At 46.4% G+C, this 22,303-nt stretch overlaps 1 protein-coding gene across 2 annotated transcripts in view; it reads left to right on the top strand.

The window, feature by feature from the left end:
• The window catches only part of DNAAF9 (dynein axonemal assembly factor 9), a 74,878-nt gene that overhangs the window by 32,867 nt on the left and 19,708 nt on the right, over window positions 1-22,303 (top strand). For both annotated transcript variants that reach the window (XM_060278335.2, XM_088661155.1), the window contains exons 10-26: window positions 711-846; window positions 1,596-1,677; window positions 2,603-2,639; window positions 3,046-3,133; window positions 4,167-4,243; window positions 6,402-6,446; window positions 8,074-8,119; window positions 8,864-8,975; window positions 11,147-11,217; window positions 12,191-12,241; window positions 13,146-13,233; window positions 14,959-15,062; window positions 16,526-16,672; window positions 18,341-18,429; window positions 21,102-21,200; window positions 21,623-21,740; window positions 22,071-22,159. In XM_060278335.2, the coding sequence (XP_060134318.2) occupies window positions 711-846; window positions 1,596-1,677; window positions 2,603-2,639; window positions 3,046-3,133; window positions 4,167-4,243; window positions 6,402-6,446; window positions 8,074-8,119; window positions 8,864-8,975; window positions 11,147-11,217; window positions 12,191-12,241; window positions 13,146-13,233; window positions 14,959-15,062; window positions 16,526-16,672; window positions 18,341-18,429; window positions 21,102-21,200; window positions 21,623-21,740; window positions 22,071-22,159 (1,479 nt within the window). The remainder of the gene's footprint in view (window positions 1-710; window positions 847-1,595; window positions 1,678-2,602; window positions 2,640-3,045; window positions 3,134-4,166; window positions 4,244-6,401; window positions 6,447-8,073; window positions 8,120-8,863; window positions 8,976-11,146; window positions 11,218-12,190; window positions 12,242-13,145; window positions 13,234-14,958; window positions 15,063-16,525; window positions 16,673-18,340; window positions 18,430-21,101; window positions 21,201-21,622; window positions 21,741-22,070; window positions 22,160-22,303) is intronic.

Here is a 22,303-nt window from a genome sequence, read left to right as displayed (position 1 = left end):
AGAGTAACCATTAGCTTGTTGGGGAGTCTTTATTTATATGGCTTATCTTTCTAGCTGGCAAACATTCCAGAGAACAACACTGATACAACCAACACACCTAGTTAATTGCTTCTGCAAATGAGCCTCTACTATAGGTATGCACACCTTACTTCCAGCAGCTCTCTAAGTTCTTAAGGGACACAAGAAGCTGCCTTTTCCCCGTCATAAGAATCTTAGAATTGTAGAGTTGGGACCCCAGGGATCATCTAGTCTAACCCCCTGCAGTGCAGGAAAAGTCAAATCATTGGTCTACCCAGCTCAGGATCATCTGCTCTAACTGTTAGCCAGAATTTCAGACAAGGGGTCTTTCCCAACCCTGCCTGGAGAAACCCAGTGCAAGGCAAATATCCTATGGCCCTTCCCCAAGAAGCAGGTGATATGAAAAAGCTGAGGTTTTCCATATCATTTGCTACCTGAATCTTTTAACTGGAGATCCCTGGGTTTGAATCTGGCACCTTTCATGTAAAGAAAATGCTCTACCACAAGCTATGCGCTCTCCCTTGTTTGAGCTGTGTGTACTTTGGACTTAATAAAAACAAAAACCGTAAACTCTGCACCAGGAAACACTGATTCCTGAAACTGGAATAAATGGTGCAAATGAAGCATTTCATCATTTCCCAAGTGCGAGTTGGTGGTGATGGTTGTTTTTTTGTGTGTGTGTGTCTGATTAGCCCCAGCAGGCAGCCATTTGTCCTGTTTGGCACCCATTCCTCAAAAGAGAACCTGAACTCTGGCAACTTCAATTTCCCTTCCGAGGGCCACCTGCTTCGCAACACTGGGCTTGGCGGGAGCACGGCCAAGCACATGGTAAGCATCACCTGGTGAGGTTTTGATAGGCACCTGTTAAAATAGCACTGCAATAATGCTGCCTGTCAGCAGTTCTCCAACCCAAGAGCTGCGGGATCTTCCAGACGGGTGGGTTCTTTATTTACATGCAGATATATTCTGCAATTTACCATTGACACAACAGTGAATCAGCGGAAGGTTTGTACAGGGCTGTCCACACATCCTCCCGCGTCATTCAATGTTCTGTGATGCTTCCCCAGTTTTACTGAATCGTTGCCGATGGGAGGGCAGCTCTGGCCCTGGAGCATGACAAAAGTGGAACATTTGTGGTATGATCAGTTAACAGAATTGCAGCAGGAAGTTAGGGGTGTGCAGTGAGATGACCACCCAGAGACCTTTGCAGGCACGAACAGTATTGCAAGAGGGGTTGGTGTGTCCATGAGATGCTTTTGAAGTGGCAACAGGCCCTAAATGGCAAACACCGGCCTCGCATTGGAGCTTGGGTCCTCACCCTTTAGGGAGCAGTTACTTACAGTTCAATCACTGTTCATAGCAGTTCTTGGAGCACAGAGCATATAACCCCCTTCCCTTTCCTTTCCTGATGCCCTGCAGAAGTTGTTGGACTCCCAACTCTCATCGTTCATCCTGGCTGGGGCTGGTGGGAGTTGTGCTTCAGATGCCGGAACTGCGTCAGGTTAGGGAAGGCTAGAGTATGCAGGACCCTTCTTTCTTGTCACCCACCTCTGCATTTTGTGTTTGCTGGCAACCAGGTTGTGCAGTGTGTCTCTCCAAAGGGACCTCTGGCTTGCTCCAGGACCTACTTCTTTGGCGCCACTCACACGCCTTACCTTGGTAAGTTCGGTTTCGGCTGCTCTTTCTGTGCGTGCCTCGGTGTGCCTGTCCTTGTCTGTACACGCACACCCTGCTAGCCTTTGTAATTCCTGGGACTTGGGGTGGGTTGCAGTCCATACAAATACGCACACGCATTTCCAAATTAAAACCAGAAGAAATGGGTTGAAGCATGAATGGAAGAGAACAGATAAAATTCAAGGACATAGTCCAAGAGGATAAATCAACCTTCCTCTTTTTGGTGTGCTCCAGATGTGTTAATTATTCTATATGATTTATGTTGAGTTTGTGATTGTAGCCTTATCAGCTACTAAGGGTCCTTTAAGTTGCGCCCAGGCAAGGACAGAGACAGTCAACAAGACTCCAAGGGTTGAATTAAGAGAAAGAATTTAATTTCTTATTAATAAGAGACTCTAGGTGATCAGCTCACGACAAGAGTAAAGAACGCAAGGGGGTCACAAGTACATATAAGGATCTTCCTGTGTCCGGTCCTGTGCATAAACACATGCTGACTCATGCTACCCCAGTAGCATCTTCCAGCAGCCTTGAGTAAGACTATGCGTCAAGGATAGCAGCTTCCAGCATCAGGCTGGCAGTACATCCGCTTATAAACCTCTTTGCCTCTCATTCTGTGTTCCAGACAAGGTCAGCTCTTAGCCTTGATAGCAACCTGTCTTACTGTTACATTGCACTTTGGCACACAGAGAGGCAAAGAGAGCAATGGGGGGTGGGGTGGCTAAGCCATGCACTCAGAATTATACAATGCAGACTGTATGATCAGATTTAGCTCAATAACACAATTGGCAAATCTCTCCCTTCATGATGTCCTATTGCGTCATCATTATTTATTGTTTGCAATTCATGTGAATGAAAAGCAGCACATAAATCTAACAAATCAAAAATGACACGTCCCTTTGGCTCCTAACAGGCAATGACAATGAGATGGAAAAGAAAGCCGAACAAGTGTAAGTTGGTTTTTAGTTTTTTCCATTTATGCTGCTCTCTTGCCTGTTTCAAATGTTATTGGCTCATCAGTTTAATGCAGTTAGAATGTGCACCAATTTCTGTTGCTCGTGGTGCATCAACGAAGCCTTGATGGCTTTTTTCACTTTCCTGGCCCGTGGGTTTGTTCCACACCTAAAACTCTGACATTTCTAGCTTTCCGTGTGACTCCGTTCAGCTACTTCGTGATTCTAAACTCTTATCACTGCCGTAAACAGTTATTTTAATCCTTCGTGAAACTTACGTATGTGGCCCTGTTGTATTTAAAGTATTCAGCTTTGCGTTAGTCTAGGAGCCTGTGTCTCAGTTGAAATACCCATTGAGTGTCGTAATTTGCCCTGCATTTGCTTTTCTATTTTTATTTTCTAGCAAGCTGCTCTCTCAAATCTATGCTGCTGCCGTAGAGGCTGTCCTGGCTGGTATAGACTCCTATTCAAGAACATCCAATACCAGCAAGGTACTGATGCTTCTTCTTATACCTGAAATCGAGCCTTCCCCCTTTCTCTAACTTCCTCCAAAGGTTTCACAAAGAGGTTGTTGGGGATGCTGGAGGCAGCGCCCCAACAGCCTTGGAATAAGTTTTGAAGAAAGGATGCTTGCTTTCCCACCTCCTGGTAAGAAGTGGTGGGAGAATGAGACCCATTTTTCCTTTCTGGTGAGTGAAAGAAAAAAGACACTCATGACCCCAGCCACCGCAGAGGGGACGAGGGGAAATCGAAAGGAGTATGGCAGGGCCTGCTTCTCAAGTCCCCCCCCCCAAAGCCCAGTGGCTTCATTGGGGCTAGTTACCTTTTGTTTCCCTTGCTCTCAAATAGCTGCATCATGTGACTTTTTTCATACACCCCCCTTATCTATATTATTTGTGGTGATTAGCTATTAATGCATGTGCTACATGTTAGCATAGCTGCCAAGTTTCCCCTTTTCTCGCGAGGAAGCCTATTCAGCATAAGGGAATTTCCCTTAAAAAAGGGGAGAACTTGGCAGCTATGCATGTTAGGTTTCTATTCCTCTCACTGTGCAGGTCACATGCCTGCGTTACGCATTACAGCAAAGATTGTTGGAGTCACGGGAGCGGATGTTTGCTGTATTCTGTTTCCGTTTGTTTTTTTCTTCTTCGGACTTGTTTTCCTTTTGTTCTGCTTTACGCTTAATAAAGTAGCTTTTAGTACACAACCTCAGCCTGGCTCCATCTGCGTTTTATCTCTGCCGGACTCTGAATATGTGCTCAGTGTCTCCAAGACATGGGTCTTAATAAGTCATCGGGAAAGGGCTGTCGGAGCTCTCTAGAACTGAACGCCGATGGGAGAGATAGGCTGGTTTTGTTCCTGCATTATATCTGTGGACCAAAACAGGCATCTCAATTTTTTTAAGCTGGAAGGTGGGCGTGTGGACCTGTTTGAAAGTCCTCTGGGCCTCAGATCCCGCTGCTTCTCACAACTTCTTGGTCAGAGATGGCTTGACGTCACTTTCTCTGCCTTTGTCTTTTGTAGGCAAAGGAAGTAGCCGAGCAAACGTTCTTCAGTTTCCTCGATGCCTTTGAACTGGCTTACTTTAAAACTCCACTGCGGTAAGCTGAATTTTCTTGAGATTAATTAATTAAATTTTGAAAAAAGCAAAAGGCTTAATAATAATAATAACAATAACAACAACAACTTCAGAGGAGGCTTTGGTGATCCTGCTCTTTGCTGGCCTTGGGTGGGTGAAGAGTTTTTTTTGGGGGGGTGCGTGTAGCAAACTGCCCTGTGATTCTCAGATGAAGGGTGGTAAATAAACTTATTAAATAGCAACAATAAATAAGTTGTGGAAAATCTTTGCATTCACAAAATCTGCATTGTTTATTTATTTCGTAAGGTTGTTGTTGTTTAGTCGTTTAGTCGTGTCCGACTCTTCGTGACCCCATGGACCAGAGCACGCCAGGCACTCCTGTCTTGCACTGCCTCCCGCAGTTTGGTCAAACTCACGTTGGTAGCTTCAAGAACACTGTCCAGCCATCTCGTCCTCTGTCGTCCCCTTCTCCTAGTGCCCTCCATCTTTCCCAACATCAAGGTCTTTTCCAGGGAGTCTTCTCTTCTCATGAGGTGGCCAAAGTATTGGAGCCTCAGATTCAGGATCTGTCCTTCCAGTGAGCAGTCAGGGCTGATTTCATTCAGAATGGATAGGTTCGATCTTCTTGCAGTCCATGGGACTCTCAAGAGTCTCCTCCAGCACCATAATTCAAAAGCATCAATTCTTCGGCGATCAGCCTTCTTTATGGTCCAGCTCTCACTTCCATACATCACTACTGGGAAAACCATAGCTTTAACTATACGGACCTTTGTCGGCAAGGTGATGCCTCTGCTTTTTAAGATGCTGTCTAGGTTTGTCATTGCCCCAAGAAGCAGGCGTCTTTTAATTTCGTGACTTTTAATTTCATAAGGTTGGCACACTTGATTTGTACACGTTTGCAAACCACCCTGAGGGTTTGGTGTTGTTTTTTTTACAAACAGAATGAAACGATAAAATTCTCAGTAAAAACAATTAAGAACAACCATTGGAAGCACTCTGAAGCAAGTCAGCAATGAACTAGAAATAGATTAAAGCACATATCAACACTATGAGCCTCGGGTAGGCTTGTCTTAACGAAACTGTTTTTACAGCAGGCATGGGAAAGTGTGCAGAGAAGGCAACCCAACCCGCCGCATATCAATAGGTGGGGAATTCCAAAGTGTAGGTCCTGCCACAGTATCTCTCATAGTTCTCAGAGTATCTTTTAAATCTGGGTATACATAAGATATGTATGTATTCATATTCTTCTTCTTTGGCGATCACTTGTAGCCGAATAAGATTGTCTTCCATAATCACGGTTTTGACAATGAGTCCATAAGTGACTGTGGAGGCCAATTCTGGATCCACATGTCCTTCACAGTAGGGACATTGGTTTCCGGGCAATGATAGATCACAGTGAGGGTTTGCCAAGCGTACCTTCCTCTTAGCATGTTTCTCCCTTGCGTCCTGAGTTTGAGTGTCTTCAAAGCCCATGACACCTTTGGTAAAAGCTGTTCTCCAATTGTTGTGCTTGCAGGCCAGTGTTTCCCAATTGTTGGTGTTTATACTACATTTTTTAAGATTTGCATTGAGAAAGTCTTTAAACTTCTTTTGTTGACCACCAGCACTACACTTTCCATTCTTAAGTTCAGAATAGAGTAGTTGCTTTGGAAGACGATCATCAGGCATCCGCACAACATTACCAGTCCAGCGAAGTTGATGTTGAAGAATCATTGCTCCGACACTGGCGATCTTGGCTTCTTCCAGTACAGAGGCATTAGTTTGCCTGTCTTCCCAAGTGATGTGTAAAAATTTTCGGAGACACTGTTGGTGGAATCTTTCGAGGAGTTTTATAAGATGAGAAGTAGCCTTTTGGAAATATTTAAACTGCTTTGCATTTATATGGTGCTGTATTCAACAGACGCCTGTGTTTACAAGAAGAATATGCCTCACAATCCTATTAGAATTATAAGTGCGCATTTCGCAGGAGTAAATATGCAGCTGGAACTTTTGGGGAAGGGTTTTGGTGGAATCTGGAGCAGAGAAGTGTGGTTGCCCTTAGGAGGGCAGTTTCACAAGCCTGGCAGTGTGTAAAATGTGGTTTGCCCTTCAAGCTGCGCCAATGTCACTCGTTTGAGTATAAGGCTTTGTAAAAAAAAGAAAGGATATTCTCTTGATTTCCCCGCTTTTCTCCTTTACAGCACCAGAATAAATTTTCAGATTCAAGCTGTGAACAACCATGGAAGGTCAGTTTCTTTATGCTTCACTTTCAGAAGGCTGCATGTCTTTTTGAACCGACAGCTTAATAGAGAACAGAGTTTGCCTTTAGTCTAACCAAGCGAAGCAGAACAGATAAAGCGCTTGGTGCCGTGATTCCTGTGGCTGCCAGATGAATAGCATGGGTATTGTTCAAACCACCTAGTCATCTAAGGTTGCAGTCTTAAAATAATAGAAATAGAAAAAATAGAAAAATGGAAGCTTGCATAGAAATATCCTTGCTTTGTGGCTTCAGTCACGTTCACACCTTGTTCACACCTTGAGATCATAGTCATATTATAGTGGTTTAAATGTGCCGTTTACAATTTCTGGAGGACTTGGGGTGGGTCACAGTGTAACATGAATGACTGCATTCAATCAATCAATCCATCAATCATATCTTGGTTGAGTCTCTTGCACACATCTGCAGCTTCTTTGCTTTCTCTCCACAAGTTGCAGTTAATTCAGGAAGTTCCTAATTAGCCATGGTTTCCTATCTCACCTGCTTTGAAGCAAGCCAGCATGCTAAACCAAAAATCAAATGGGTTCAATATCCGGTTTTGTTCTGTAGATGATAACCATTGCTTCCCAGTTCTGGTGAAGCAGGAAACGGGTTAATTGGAGGCTTTCTTAATTGATTTGCAGCATGTCCGAAGGGAGAAGCAAAACGTCTCTGCACTCGAACAAAATGTCCCTACATTCCTTGGCTTTAATCATTGTCTGAACTGGGCAAATATGTATTTATCTGCAGCATTTCATCTTCAGCATTAAAACGTTTGTGAAAATATATGGGGGGAAACTGCAAAAAAACCCACTTCTTTTATTTATTTTTATTTCATAAAATATATATACTGCTTGATTGGAAAAGCAAACAAACCTCAAAACAGTTTACATTACATTTGTTAATATGGAGTTGAGCAGCAGAATATTAAATTGTCTCAAAGGGCTCCATAAATAGCAAAAAGGTGAGCCGTGTGATTGAGCCAGGCAGGCCTTCCTTGGGTCATGTAAGATTTTGAACTCTGTGCTTGATGATTCACTGCTGGAGTCTCTAGGGCCAGTTCTGACCGCATATGATGCTACCCAGGGGTCTCTGGGAACACACTCGGCAGATACAATTCCTTCTGCTGCTGCTTCTTAGTAATGTCCAGAGAGGTCTACAAGTGGTGGCTCATTTTTAAGCTCCTGCAATCATGAAATCGCTCCCAAGGGGCAGCAGTACTTATAACATGGACAGAGGCTGGCTCAGGTGATCCTATGAATCCATCCTCTGAATGCATTTTTTAAAATATTCCTCATTTGCTGGCAACTCCTGCAGCAAACTGGCACCGAACGTATTGCTCCGCTTTCCTTTGGACCACATCAGCAAGGCTGGGAGAGGGGGGTCTTGTTGTCTGAGCCACTCAGGACCTTCATCCACACTCGTGCTCCAGATTGGTCACTTTGGTGCTGCTGGTGCAGTTGTTTCACTTCACCTCGAAAGGCACACTCCATTGTCTCTCAAGACGGACGGACGCCAGCAACAAAGAATTGTCTTGTTGGTTTTCTCGATTTTTGCTGGTAGGGCCAGTTTCAAGCTGCAGAGGAAGTTTTCTAACAGTGTGTTTATCCTTCCAGAATTATTCCGCTGGATAATGAGGACAGCCTCTACTTAGTGAAAACAGTGAGTTGAATTTAAGTTTGCTGCTTCCTAGATGTTCATGTCATTGTACTAAAATGTCTTAATTGAGAGAGCCAGTGTGGTGTAGTGGTTAAGAGCGGTAGACTCGTAATCTGGTGAACTGGGTTCGCTTCCTGCTCCTCCACATGCAGCTGCTGAGTGACCTTGGGCTAGTCACACTTCTTTGAAGTTTGAAGTCTCTCAGCTTCACTCACCTCACAGAGTGTTTGTTGTGGGGGAGGAAGGGTAAGGAGAATGTTAGCCACTTTGAGACTCCTTGGGGTAGTGATAAAGCGGGATATCAAATCCAAACTCTTCTTCTTGAGAGGTATTAGCAAGTTCAGGAAGGCTCTAATTTTTGGGAAGTATCCAAGTTGGTTGCCTTCACTGCCTCCAGACTAGCCTACGGTACCAAGATAAAAATTAACATTCATTGCTTTTCCCACTTATGCCATTGGCCTCACCACTGACGCATGGCCCTCAGAAGGTTGTGTTTGGAAGGGAATCTGGCCCCCAGGCTGAAAAAGCTCCCCACCCAGCTATTCCGTAGAATTCCTTTAGTCACAAAAATGTGAACTCTATTTGATTTTCCTGCTTGGCAGGGGGTTGGACTGGATGGCCCTTGTGGTCTCTTCCAACTATATGATTCTATGATCTGGGGACTGTGATGGATAAAATTGGGAGTATTGACCCACACTCTTGTTTGCTCCTCCTTCTCTCCCCACCTGCTCCCTTGGTTTGCTGCAGGTGTCCATGACAGTATATGACATTCCTGACTTGCTTGGCGGAAGAGGCTGCCTTGGGTCGGTGATCTTCTCAGAATCATTCCTGGCGTCACAAATTCTTGTGAAAGAAAAAGGTATTTTGTCGCCCAAGAAAACCTGCAGTGGGAAAAGCTCTTTCAAATGCAATGTCAAACTACGTTGCATGTGGAATAGCTTGGTTCACGCGTAACAACACCAAGCCAGCTTGGACACTGTGTGAGCAAACTTCAGGCTTGCAGACTCCTCCTACCCCCTATTATTTTCCTCTTGCATACTTGGATCGCCTCTCTTTCACAGTAAAGTACGGCTTGCTGTTACACCTATAGTTTGACCGTCCTGATATGGAGGGCAAGCACAAACTATAGGTTGCCTGTTTGGGTGTAACAGCAACCTATAGTTTGCCAGAAAAGAGTGGACATGGGAGGGCGGATTAAGCAGAATGGGCATCACATGACCCCCAAGGCTCTTCCATTCATTGGCTGATGGCAAAGCATTTCATGCAAACCAACCCAATGAGTAAATGCTAAATTCTTATCAAGCACACACTAGCAAATGGCTCAGCTTCACTGTGAAGTCTGCATATTATTTATCTGGGGAGGCATATAATAATAATTTATTTATACCCCGCCCATCTGGCTGGGTTTCCCCAGCCACTCTGGGCGGCTTCCAACAGAATATTAAAATGCAATAGTCTATTAACCATTAAAAGCTTTCCTAAAGAGGGCTGCCTTCAGATGTCTTCTTACAGTCTGATAGTTGTTGTTCTCTTTGACATCTGGTGGGAGGGCATTCCACGGGGCGGGTGCCAGTACCGAGAAGGCCTTCTGCCTGGTTCCCTGTAACTTGGCTTCTTGCAGTGAGGGAACCGCCAGAAGGCCCTCGGCGCTGGACCTCAGTGTCCAGGCAGAACGATGGGGGTGGAGACGCTCCTTCAGGTATACTGGGCCAAGGCTGTTTAGGGCAGGCTTCCTCAAACTCAGCCCTCCAGATGTTTTGAGACTACAATTCCCATCAACCCTGACCACTGGTCCTGCTAGCTAGGGATCATGGGAGTTGTAGGCCAAAAACATCTGGAGGGCCGAGTTTGAGAAAGCCTGGTTTAGGGCTTTAAAGGTCAGCACCAACACTTTGAATTGTTCTTGGAAATGTACTGGGAGCCAATGTAGGTCTTTCAAGACCAGTGTTACGTGGTCTCGGCGGCTGCTCCCAGTCACCAGTCTAGCTGCCACATTCTGGATTAGTTGTAGTTACTGGGTCACCTTCAAAGGTAGCCCCACATAGAGCGCATTGCAGTAGTCCAAGCAAGAGATAACCAGAGCATGCACCACTCTGGCGAGACAGTCTGCAGGCAGATAGGGTCTCAGCCTGCGTACCAGATGAAGCTGGTAAACATGCCCCCCCCATTTGCCTTCACAAGCCTGTCCACACCAAGCTAGTTCCTTAAACTTATCATGGCACGAAGCTAGAGCACGTGATAAATTATTTCACTTTTAGGAGCCTTCCACTTATGGGTACATGGGCCAGGAGGGAAGAGTCATAGTGGTAGGACATCTGTCTTGCATGCAAAAAGTCCCAGGTTCAATCCCCAGCATCTCCAGGTATAACTGGGGTAGACTCCATGTCATTGTACACGGACATGTACACTGCAGTCATTGTACACCAGCCTTTGCCAGCCTGACTCTCTCCAGGTGTTTTGGCCCACGTATCGGCACCAGCCAGCATCACAAAACATCTGGAGAATGTCAGGTTGGTGAAGGCTGGTGCAGACAGTACTGAGCTGAATGGATTGTGGATCTGATAGCATCCTATGCTGCCAGCAGACCTAAGATCTCCGCCTTGGCAGCCTCTCTGATTTGCAGAGTTCGCTGGAGGCAACATCTACAAACTCTCCCCTTCCTGTTACAGTCAAACCGCGGTTGTCAAATGTAATCCATTCTGGAAGACCGTTCAACTTCCAAAACATTTGACAACTGAGGCGCAGCTTCCGATTGGTTGCAAGAGCTTCCTGCACTCAAGCGGAAACTGCGTCAGATGTTCGGGTTCCGAAAAACATTTGCAAACCGGAGCATTTACTTCTGGGTTTTCAGTGTTCGGAAGCCAAAACGTTTGAAAATGGAGCCGTTTGAGAACCGAGGTTTGACTGTACATGGCTCAGGAAATGAATCCCTCCAATGAAACAGCCCCATCGAGCCACAGGCATGCAGGATGTTACCTCTCCAGAAGCTCAGGAGCTACACTAGTTATGCTTTTCTTTGCTTTCCTGCAGATGGCAGCATTAGCACAGAAACCAGCTACGTCATTCTCACTGCAGCTATCCCGAGATCTGTTTCTTGGCTGGTAGGTATGACTTCATTCCCTTAAAATCCCCCCCTTTTTTTTCTTTTAATGATATCATTGCGGAACTTTTTCTTACGAATGTGCTGAAAGCAAGGAAAACTACTCTGCTGAGCTTGTTCCAAGTGCAGCTGTGAAATTGGGCTTGAAATGAATTCTGTACTTGGCTTTTTTCAATGATACTGGGAGGTGGAAAGCTGATGAAATAGGAACAAGGACCGAATCGTGTAAACTTTTCCTGTGTGCACATTCAGCCAAAGTGCTTTTGTCCAGTAGGAAATGAAAAGTAGAGGGGATTCCAAGATAGGAGGAGACTTTGGCACGAAGTGTGAGAATCACACAAATGAAGAGACATAGAGAGATGGACTAGTACAGGCATAGGCAAACTCGGCCCTCCAGATGTTTTGGGACTACCAATTCCTATCATCCCTGACCACTGGTCCTGTTAGCTAGGGATCATGGGAGTTGTAGTCCCAAAACATCTGGAGGGCTGAGTTTGCCTATGCCTGGACTAGGACCCAGGATAGACCGAGGTTCAGTCTCTACTCAGCCTTGAGAATCACAAGATTACCTTTGCCCAGTCACTGTCTTTCAGCCTAAGCCCGACACCCAAGTAAAACTGTCATATGGCATTGTGGCTGAAGACCATTTTATGCTTGCTCCGTAAAACTGGGGACATGGATGATTGCCATGGTGAGCCCATAAGGGATAGCTCAGTCGATGGAACATGGGGCTGTTGATCTCAGGGTCATGGGTTCGAGCCCCACGTTGGGTGAAAGATTCCAGCACGGCAGGTGGTTGGACTAGATGACTCTCCTGGTCCCTTCCAGCTCTACAGTTCTGTGGTTCTAAGTTGCGCACCTCGAAGCAGTTCGGGCGGCACAATCTGCAAGAGATCCACTGCAGTTATATTACAGGATTTCCAATTTGCGAAGGAAATGCGCTAAGCTAAAGCAATTGTTGGCTTTGTTTATAGGTTGAAGATAACGAAGTGAAACTGTCGGAGAAGGCCCAGCGAATCCTGAAGGTTTGTAACGCAACTTGGCCAGCTGATTAAGCTTCAGGTCGTGTCAGTGTGTGAGTGTGTCTGGGTCTAACGCTATGCTGGCGGAGGTTCCCAAGAATATTAAGTTTTGTGTAATAGTGTCCGTTTCTGTCTCAGTGCTTGTCCTCTTGTTTTGCAGGCTTAGCTATTTAAATGTGGTTTGCATGCACAATGAGAAGGCTAAAAGCAAGTTTTCTGAGCCTGTCCTCAAAAGGAATGAGGCTAAGGGGCCGTCGAGGGCGCAGTCCTCTGCCATGCATCCAGTTTAGATGAGGGGACATTCAGGCCACTATTATGCACACACAGTCCTGCTTGATGGAGACGGAAGACAGCCCTAGCTTCAGGATGTCGCCTCTCTCTAAAACTCTGCACTCCTCCCTCCAGGTGCCCCACACCTCCTAAGGGGAGGCCTCTCAATCATTCTGAGAACCACTGGGGCAGGGGTAGGGGATCTATGGCCCTCCAGATCCTCCCCAGCCAACGTGACCGAGGGTGGTGGAAGACCAAGAGAAGACCAAGGGCCACTGGTTGCCCATTCCTCCCGTAGGGTACAATCAGAAAAGACAGAGGTTTTGCCATTGGCTCAGGGGTGGCTCATAGATCAGTGGTAGAGCATGTGCTTTCCGTACCGATTTGAAAGATCACATAGCAACTGAGAAAACAACTCCTTTCCCCCCAAGACTCTGGAGAACCCCTTGCCAGTCAGACCATGATGAACTGGACGGACAAATTGTCTGAGCTGGTACCAGGCACCTTCTAGTGTTCCTAAGGGGTGTTGTGGATCAACGTCCAGCCGATAGGGAGAGAGTATCTTTCAGATATAATTGGTCCGGTTCAGAGAATCCGTTGCCATTGTTTGATCCTTAAAAACTCTCCACCTTTATAGGAAGAAGAATCTTTCCTGGGAACCTTCCTGACGGGAGGTGACGGAGCCTATATTGCTTCCAGCAATTCCCTGTGTAGACCAGAGGAAGGTATGTGACCTGCCAGATGGGACATTTGAATGAACAGGCAGCGAAAGGAGAGACCCATGCGCGTGCCCCCCCCCCCACTCACCTTGGGTTTCTCAACTTCCCTGCTTTTTTTATTCTCCCCCTGTTTTGGAAAGTCTGCTACAGTGATGCCTTGCAAGGCGAAATTAATTCGTTCCGCGAGTCGTTTCATATTGCGAACATTTCGTCTTGCGAGTCACCAAAAAAATCGCGAACCCCTTTCGTCTTGCAAGTTTTTCGTTGCGCGAGGCATTCATCTTGCGAGGTACCACTGCATTTTGTTGATGCCCGCGAATTTGAATCTCAAGTGAAATGTAGTGGTCAAGAGTCAAAGGACTTCATGTCTAGCCCTGTGCCTGGACATGTGTGCCAGTTTCAGGAGCAGCCCCTTCCTTGTTGAATAGCAAGCCTCTTTTAAAAAAAAACAGAGAGCTTCAGGAGCAGCTTTTGACGTGGCAGGAGGTAATAAAATGCCATCAGTTATTGACACATCTGAAATAATTCTTAGGTCCTAGTCATCATCCTCAGCTAGTGCTTTGTCTTTATTTTTTCCTGTTAGAACAATTGTTTTATTATGAAATGGAATCCTCTCAAATAAACCCCCTTGTTGTGCTGCGATTTTGTATCTCGTCATCTCCCCGTTTTAGTATGAAACTGCTCTGAGCTTCAAGCTCCACATCTAGCGTTGCCACTCGTGGCGACATTTCCTTGGGGGTGCAAATCAGCCCCATGGATCAGCAGAGCTGCTCTGCCCCTTAGCCGTAGGGACCTCCCTGAGTCCCCTTTCATCTTGAGTCAGTCGCAGATGACTGTCTAGACACGCCACTCAGGTGCTCTCGCTTGGATTTGCATGCACGCACACACACACACGCACAAATACACACGCACACAGTGTCCCACCTGAGCTGCTTTGACAAGGCCTTTGCTAAGATGTTCACTTTAGGAAATCTCCTTTAGACTTCTTTATCCATAAGGCTTTTCGGATAACCCGGCACTGCATGGGCTGCAAGGTTTTAGCTTGCCATGTTTGGTTTAAGTGACAAAGTGAAACTGCAAATGTGCTTTTGCCCCCAAAGGGTAGTATTTGCTCCTAAAATATTGCTTCCTTAAAAGTAAATACTGACTCTGATAAGTTCCAGTACCTGGTAGATTTAATCATTGGAGTGAATTTTTATGCGTCATTCACATTTTAAAAAAAATAAAAGTGGGAAGAGGGTGAAAAATTAATTTGTGACTACGACTCTACTCTCTAATGGGAGAGGGACTGAGAAATGCAGAAGAAGGAGGGGGCATTTTGCATAGTTGCATTTCCTGATCTCTGTCTCAGATTCAGCTTCTGTGGAGTCATTTCTTAGGAATGACTTTCCCTAAAAGGAATTTTGCCACACTTCACTGCCCTTAAAAGACAGCGTACAGGCTATATATGAGCGATGCACCTGAAACACAAAAGTAGTTTGCTTATTTAAGGCAAGTCTAGTGTGGCTGTGTCCATAGGCAGCGTCCGGGCCTGCTCTTGTTGGGACTGTTGCCTCCTTCTCTCGTGTTCAGTTCAGCCTAAAGGTGGGCAGCACCATGCATGATCCTCGAGTTCGGAACATGGTTCAGCAAAAAGATCCGCCTGGCTCCTTATACAGAGGGGTTTTAAGCTCTTGCATGAAGCATCTCATGTATTCTTCTCCCCACCCCCACCCCTGCTTCCCTTTGCAGGCAAGCTCTATTTCTTCTCAGAGGGCCTTCTGTTTTGCCACCCCCACTACGGAAGCATCCCCATTTCCAAGTCTCACATGACATCCATCAGGTTCTACGATGGGGTGAGTGATCTCCCATTCTGAGCTCTGTTCTTGCCATAACTGCTCAGGCGGAAAAACTTTCTCCATACTCGTGCAACGCAGGAGTCCAGAATTCTACAGGGCAGAAATTGGGGAGATGCGGGGATGAATTGCAATAAAATGGGGAGGGGGTAGTGGTGAGTGTTGCCACCCCACAACATCAGGTGGCGCCAGGGGGGCTGCCTGTGCTGTAGAAGGAAGACTGGCCTAACAGTGGAATCAGCAGGGATCGTGTGCTCTTTTGCCCTGCCACCCAACAGCTTAAGTAGGGAACTTTTAGACGTGCTCAAAGTATGTGTGTGTTTTCTTCTGCCTCGAGTCTTCGATTACATCACCACTCCACAATCTGCAAAAGCATTTGGTGGAAGCGTGGCTTATTATACGTGAAGAACAATGCATAATGGAGGGGTTAAGCTTGAAAAGCTCCAGATTCAAAGGCCATGAGCGCGCACACACACACGCCCCCTTGAATTCTTTCTCCCCCTGCCTGCCTGCCCCTTTGTAGCATTGCAAGCTGTGTGGGCCCTGACCTTCCTTCTATTGTTTGGCTTCAAGACACCCAACTCCTATAAACCTCTGGCTATTTATGGGGCCTGGGCTATCGCTTCTGAACGGCTGCCAGGTATTCTGCGCGGAGCAAAAACTCTGAAAGGGAATTTGCATTGTTTCACTGACCTGGCAAGGCATGAGGCTGGAGAGCTAAAAATAACACAAATGAGATGAGAGGTGGCGATAGTTGGGAACATCTGTAGCCTAGCAATAATGCAGATATACAGGAAGAGATAAGCATTTTAATCTCTAAATGAATCAGCGCACTGGCGGCATATTCTATGAGCTGCCTCTCCCCCCCCCCTTTACGCTGACCATTTCTCTTGATAGCTGTCCGGGAAAAGTGGGGTGTTTCAGAATTGGGAGTGCAGAATTTGAAGTGTTTGCATATTGCTGCTGTGTTCCAAAAACCGACTTCCAGAGGGAACCTCCAGGATGCTAAAAACAGTTTCAGAGAACCTGCTTGCAAAAGCAGTCATCAGCTCCCTGTCGGTTTCACTTTGGTTCAGTGTATGTTGGTTTTTCTTCTTGACCAGGTTCAGACATAAAGGTCAAGGTAAAATGGGCTGGTGGCAACTAAATGGGGGGCTTACCTCCCCATGCATCTCCCCCATCAGGGAGCTAATCCAGGAGCAGGCCAGTCAATCTTGCATGGAATCAAATACTGTACTGCGACGTCCCTTTTAAACAGAGGTAGATAGTAGTGTTGCATTCTTGTACAAACGGCTCTTTCTAACCAACTGTTTTCAAACCTTGGAAGTATATGCAAAAGGATGTCCATGATGTCAGGTTTTTATATATGGCGGACGTCCTTCGGGGTGGGCAGGGGCTCTTGGATAGCCAGTTTCCCACCTGCCTCCTTTCAGAAGTGGTTCTCTCCCTTTCCTGTTCCCCAGGACTCTACGAGTGTGGTTGCCGCTCTCCTTATCGACTACAAGAGCTCCTTGCTTGCTCACCTGCCGGTCCAGCTCCACACTCCAGGCAACTCTCTGATGATCGCGCTTTTCCCAAAGTCAAAGCTTTATAAAGCTTTCTACTCACAGGTGACATGAACAAGAGATCAGTCTAGAAGTAAAAAAATGCCCTTTTCGATAGGGTGGGCACGGGGCGCCCCACAGAGAGAGTGTTGCTATGATGTTCTGCCGGCCGACTCCCCTTTGCGGTTGGTTTCCACGGGTCAGGAAGGCTCAGGAAGAACAATGAAGCCATCGGAGGCTCTGCCCCTTCCTGTCTCTCAGCCAGGCCCTGATCCGAGCAGGTGTTTCCATGTACACCCCCTTTCTCCCAAGTAACCCCACAGAGAGCAGCTGCGGCTCTGAAGTTATTTCCTGGCTTGCCACCTGCTCTGCTCCTGTGGCCCTGCGGGAGATGGGAGTGGACCGAGAGGCAGCCAGGAATATGGGCGGTTGGCATGGGGACTTCCAGTTTTGGAGTTGGCATATCCACAACCACTAGCTTGAGGGTAACCAACGTGGTGCTCTCTCTCTCTCAAGATGTTGCTGGATTCCATCTTCCATCAGCGAGCGGCCAAAGAGGATGGGAGTTGTTGTGCCTGACACTATCTGAAGGCCTACCCCTGCGATTCCTCTTCAGGGTCACAGTGAAAATGGGGGAGAGGGGGCCACATCCTCTGCATCTTCTCCGCTGTGCAGACCTCAATTTTGAGGTCTGGGCAGGGCTGAACCCTGGGACTTTGCTTGGTCAAAATGCCTCTGGTTTACTCTGACACAAGCGAGCGATGAATCTTCTTTGCCACTGCTGTTTGCCTTCTCTGTCGTTGACTGTCTTTTGAAGTCCCACAAGATGCTGTGTTCACCGATGGATAAATGTGCAAGTAATAATTTGCACATGTGAAAGGGTCAAGGCAAGTCAAACATCACTGACAGCGTGTTCACATTGTCTTCATAGCAATGGCTTTCCAGGGGAAGCACAAATCATAAAATTATTGAGCGGTAAACTGTGTGGCGAGAGAGTATTGTTTGTGTGGTTTTGTGTATGTGAGAGAGAGAGAGAGAATCTGCCTTTGGCTCTATGGAGAAGAGGCAATATTTTGTATTAATAGAGTTCCCTATACTGTATTGTTAAACAAAACGCATGACAAATACAGAATAAAAATGGGTAATGAGTCAATTGAAGTAAAATCAGATTTTAAAAAAATATTGGGAGTTACTAATCCACCAAAGCCCAAAATCCAAAGGGAAGTTGGTTAATATAGATAGTGCCATTTGTTTGTTTGGAGGAAGGGGGGGCTAACCCACCTCCCAAAAGCATGTCTTGAAGAACATGAGCCACGCTGACACATTAACCTTCTTCTCCAGAGTAATGATTTAACTGCTGTTGATTACTGGTAGAGGAAGAGCAAAGCATAATCTCATTAATGCTGACATGAAAAATAGCTCGTTTTCCTCGTTATTAAATAAACCATTTAAAGCGGCGCAGCTCTGTTCAGTTTCCATCTCTTAGTGTTAGCATTTATTACCAGAGATGACATCAGGCTCCAGTTGTTCTGGGAAGCACGGTTCAGTTTTTAAAAGCCTTCTGCAGAGAGGATTCCTAATTACAGGTGTTAATAACTAGTAGTGCCCCAGGAATCCTCTTGGCCATCGGTGGCGGTTCACTTTCCCAAACAAATACCACCTTGTAACTCTGCTGCAACTATTAAATGCAGCATTAAACCATGTAATTTGAATGTTTTGTATTCTTCCTTGTAGGTCTGCTCTGTCTGGCAACAGCGGGGGAATTCGGGAGTAACCTTGAAGATGACCCAGGATGGCTGCCTGCCTGTAGAACAGGAGAAATTGTGAGCAGATGGCTCTTCCCCCCACTCTATAGGATGGCATGGAACAGGGGGGAGCCACAAGAAAACAGGGCAGAGTGGAGTGCTCCTGCCCCAGGAGGCTTGCCTGCCCACCTTGCCCTTTTTCTAGGATGTTCCATTCCATCCCATCTCCCCGCTCAGCTTTTCCATTTTTCACCAATCAGCCAGCATTCAGTGAGCACATTTAGCCCCTGTTGAGCTCAGCCACTGCTTGTCCCCCCTGCCGAGGATTTTTCGTGCGTCTGCAAACCTTAGGGTTTCCTCCTGTCCCTGCTCATTCCTCCCCCTTGTGTGCAAGTGGTGCTGTTTGGGCAAGATAAGGATTCACGCTTGAGAGCAAATTCACTCATAGTGTATCTATAGAAGGTTCTGTGTGTTGTGGAGTCCCTCTGTGTGTTTCACGCTGAAGCAAACTAAATATCGAGCCATTTCCTTGTTTGCTTGGTGTGTGTTTTTTTTTGGGGGGGGGAGCCATTGCTTATTCCTCTCCTGTCCCCTGATCCATGGCATTCATTCTCTTGTGGAGTTAGCATTACCAGCTTACCGGTATATTAGTGGAGGTCCCTCGGGCCTCCTTTGAGGCCACTGGCCCTTCAGCTGGTGGGTCAGGACCCACAAGGAAGTCTCCCTGCAGCCTAAGGTAAGTTGCAGGAGTGCCAAAGCCATTTTCTTTTTGGGTGGGTTTCTTTTTAAACTGGAGCACAGATGCAGAGAGAGAGAGAGAGAGAGAGAGAGAGGTAACAATGGAATGGAGGAGGAGAGTCACTCAATAGTTTAATAGGAGCCCATTTATAGGTTCATCTTCCAAAGGCCTGGAAATGATGCCTTATGAGGAACGGCTTATGGAGCTGGGTATGTTTAGCCTGGAGAAGAGAAGGTTAAGGGGTGATATGATAGCCATGTTCAAATATATAAAACGATGTCATATAGAGGAGGGTGAAAGGTTGTTTTCTGCTGCTCCAGAGAAGCGGACACGGAGCAATGGATTCAAACTACAAGAAAGAAGATTCCACCTAAACATTAGGAAGAACTTCCTGACAGTAAGAGCTGTTTGGCAGTGGAATTTGCTACCAAGGAGTGTGTTGGAGTCTCCTTCTTTGGAGGTCTCTAAGCAGAGGCTTGACAGGCATATGTCAAGAATGCTTTGATGGTGTTTCCTGCTTGGCAGGGGGTTGGACTGGGTGGCCCTTGTGGTCTCTTCCAACTCTATGATTCTATGATCTTCTCTAAGCCTTGCATGGCAAGCTGCCCCTGCCCCAATTCCCTCTTCTGTTAAAAGCTCTTAAAATTTCAGAGCTCTGCTGCCCTTTGCTATTTAGTCACCCTAAAAAGAAGGGGGGGCAAGTGTGTGCATGAAGAAATCTGAAGTTTGCCATTAAAATGTGTGTCCTGGTTCCAAAGATTTTGAAGGCTAACTGTCCTGATCAACACTGATGCAGCCAGAGTGCATTCGCAGCAGATAGATACGGTGGAGAAAATTACAGGCTTTCAGTAGGATGCTCCAAGGCCTGCGCTGATTGGAAACACAGCAGGATTTCCACTCCTGAAGTTCTGCATGGACAAGCAGTGTTGAGGGAGAGTTGCGTCTCTCCACCCAGTGCCATCACGAGCACAGATCATCTTGTGGAATGCAAAGGATACCTGGAGGTGTCGTGGGTCACAGCGTGTCCTGAGTGGTCACTCCAGCAGAGCCACAGCTGTCTTTTGGCAAGGGGGAGGGAAGAAGTGAAAAGGGGAACACTCTAGAATCATAGAGTTGGAAGAGACCACAAGGGCCATCCAGTCCAACCCCCTTCCAAGCAGGAAACACCATCAAAGCATTCCTGACATATGCCTGTCAAGCCTCTGCTTAAAGACCTCCAAAGAAGGAGACTCCACCACACTCCTTGGTAGCAAATTCCACTGCCGAACAGCTCTTACTGTCAGGAAGTTCTTTCTAATGTTTAGGTGGAATCTTCTTTCTTGAAGTTTGAATCCATTGCTCCGTGTCCGCTTCTCTGGAGCAGCAGAAAACAACCTTTCTCCCTCCTCTATATGACATCCTTTCATATATTTGAACATGGCTATCATTTCACCCCTTAACCTTCTCTTCTCCAGGCTAAACATACCCAGCTCCCTAAGCCGTTCCTCATAAGGCATCGTTTCCAGGCCTTTGACCATTTTGGTTGCCCTCTTCTGGACACGTTCCAGCTTGCCAGTATCCTTCTTGAACTGTGGTGCCCAGAACTGGACACAGTACTCCAGGTGAGGTCTGACCAGAGCAGAACACAGTGGTACTATTACTTCCCTAGATCTAGATGCTATACTCCTATTGATGCAGCCCAGAATTGCATTGGCTTTTTTAGCTGCTGCATCACACTGCTGACTCATGTCAAGTGTGTGGTCTACCAAGACCACAAGGAGGGAGAGAGGCTGAAGAGAGAGCAGTTATATTACCTGGCCACAATGCAGGAGGAAGGGTCTCTTGTACAAGCTGCATTGAATGAGTGGCGTATTTCACTCCCCTGCCAGACCATTCCCTTGGCCTCAGGTTGAAAGGTGAGTTTGAGGCGTGGTGGTTTAGCTTTGCAGCAATGCCTGTCGACTAGAAGGAAACGGAGACAGTATTTTCCTACAGCCAGATCCTTAGTTCTAAATGTGTGTCCTTGTTCCAGGCATACCAGCATGCAGAAGCTTTTCACCGTCATGTCCTGTCCCCCCGGAGAAAGATGGAGCCAGCTGAGAATATCGGTCAGCCTCCCAGATCTGGACAGGTGAGATTTCTGAAAAGTAGCCTTTGTGCTGACCGAAGGACAAGTTATCCCATGGAATCCCACTTGTTTGTTAGCTGGGCACATGTCTCTCCAACTGTGGGTGGGAATCGGGTCTTGTTATGGAGCAAGTTCTTAGGCCACAACTTGGCTGGTTTTGAAATTAATGGGGGAATGTGCTTCGAGAAACCAAGATAACAGGCGGGGTGTGTGGAGAAAGGGAGGCTGGTACGCACAAGCACACGGCTTATACTTGGTCCCAAAAACTAAGGTTTATTGGACCGAGATGATTCCATGTAAATTGGGCCTTCGCTGGATTATCAGCCTCTTTGTGGGCTCAGTGGCAGCCGTGCAGGCCTCCAGGGATTCCTCTTGAAAAGTAAGTATGGCTGCGAACAACTCTGTGCTGTCTTCTTCCTTCGAAGATTTTTACAGCACTTTACAGTCAGCAGCGTAAGCCGAGAGCCAGTGATGAGAGCCCATTTGCCAACGTTGCTGCAGCAGTCCAAAACGCTTCCTGACAACGAGGCGGAGAATGATAAGGTAAGACAACTAATCTGAGAATGCGATATTTTTTAAAGGTTCTCTGTTTGCATTACAGTGTTTTTATTTCATTTTTGTGCATTTTCCGCCAGTTTAACCCATCTTGGCAACTTGATTGCAAGGGTTTTTACATACTTGTCTGCCATTTTTTTTAAAAAAAAACTTCTTTTTGAATGTGGCTTTCCTGCCCTTAAAATTGCCTCTTGTCTTGCAAAATAACATACACACATGATTACTTCATCCTGCCTACAGACCCCCTTTTCACCCCCTTAAAAACTAGTAGTGCAGTAACGATGGCAATGATTTAACTAGTTCTTCTCCTGCTTTGAGGTGGTGATCACCATCTTAACTGGCCTCCCGGGATGTCGCTCGAGTGATCTCTGTTCTTTCCTGGTCACTTTTAACAAAGAATATGGAAGGTTAGTTGTGTTTTACTTTGGTGCTGTTTTCCTCCTCCTGCTTTTTTTTAAAAAATAGTGGTGGCTGATGGAAAAGGATGTCCTGCTAAAGCTGTTCGTAAGGGAGCAATTAGTGGTCAGAACCTTCTCCAAGTATGACCGTTC

This window comes from Zootoca vivipara, chromosome Z1 (genome assembly GCF_965207765.1).
Source record: "Zootoca vivipara chromosome Z1, rZooViv2.hap1.1, whole genome shotgun sequence".
In the NCBI taxonomy this organism is placed as follows: domain Eukaryota; kingdom Metazoa; phylum Chordata; class Lepidosauria; order Squamata; family Lacertidae; genus Zootoca; species Zootoca vivipara.
This window is presented reverse-complemented; position numbering and strand designations above follow the sequence as displayed.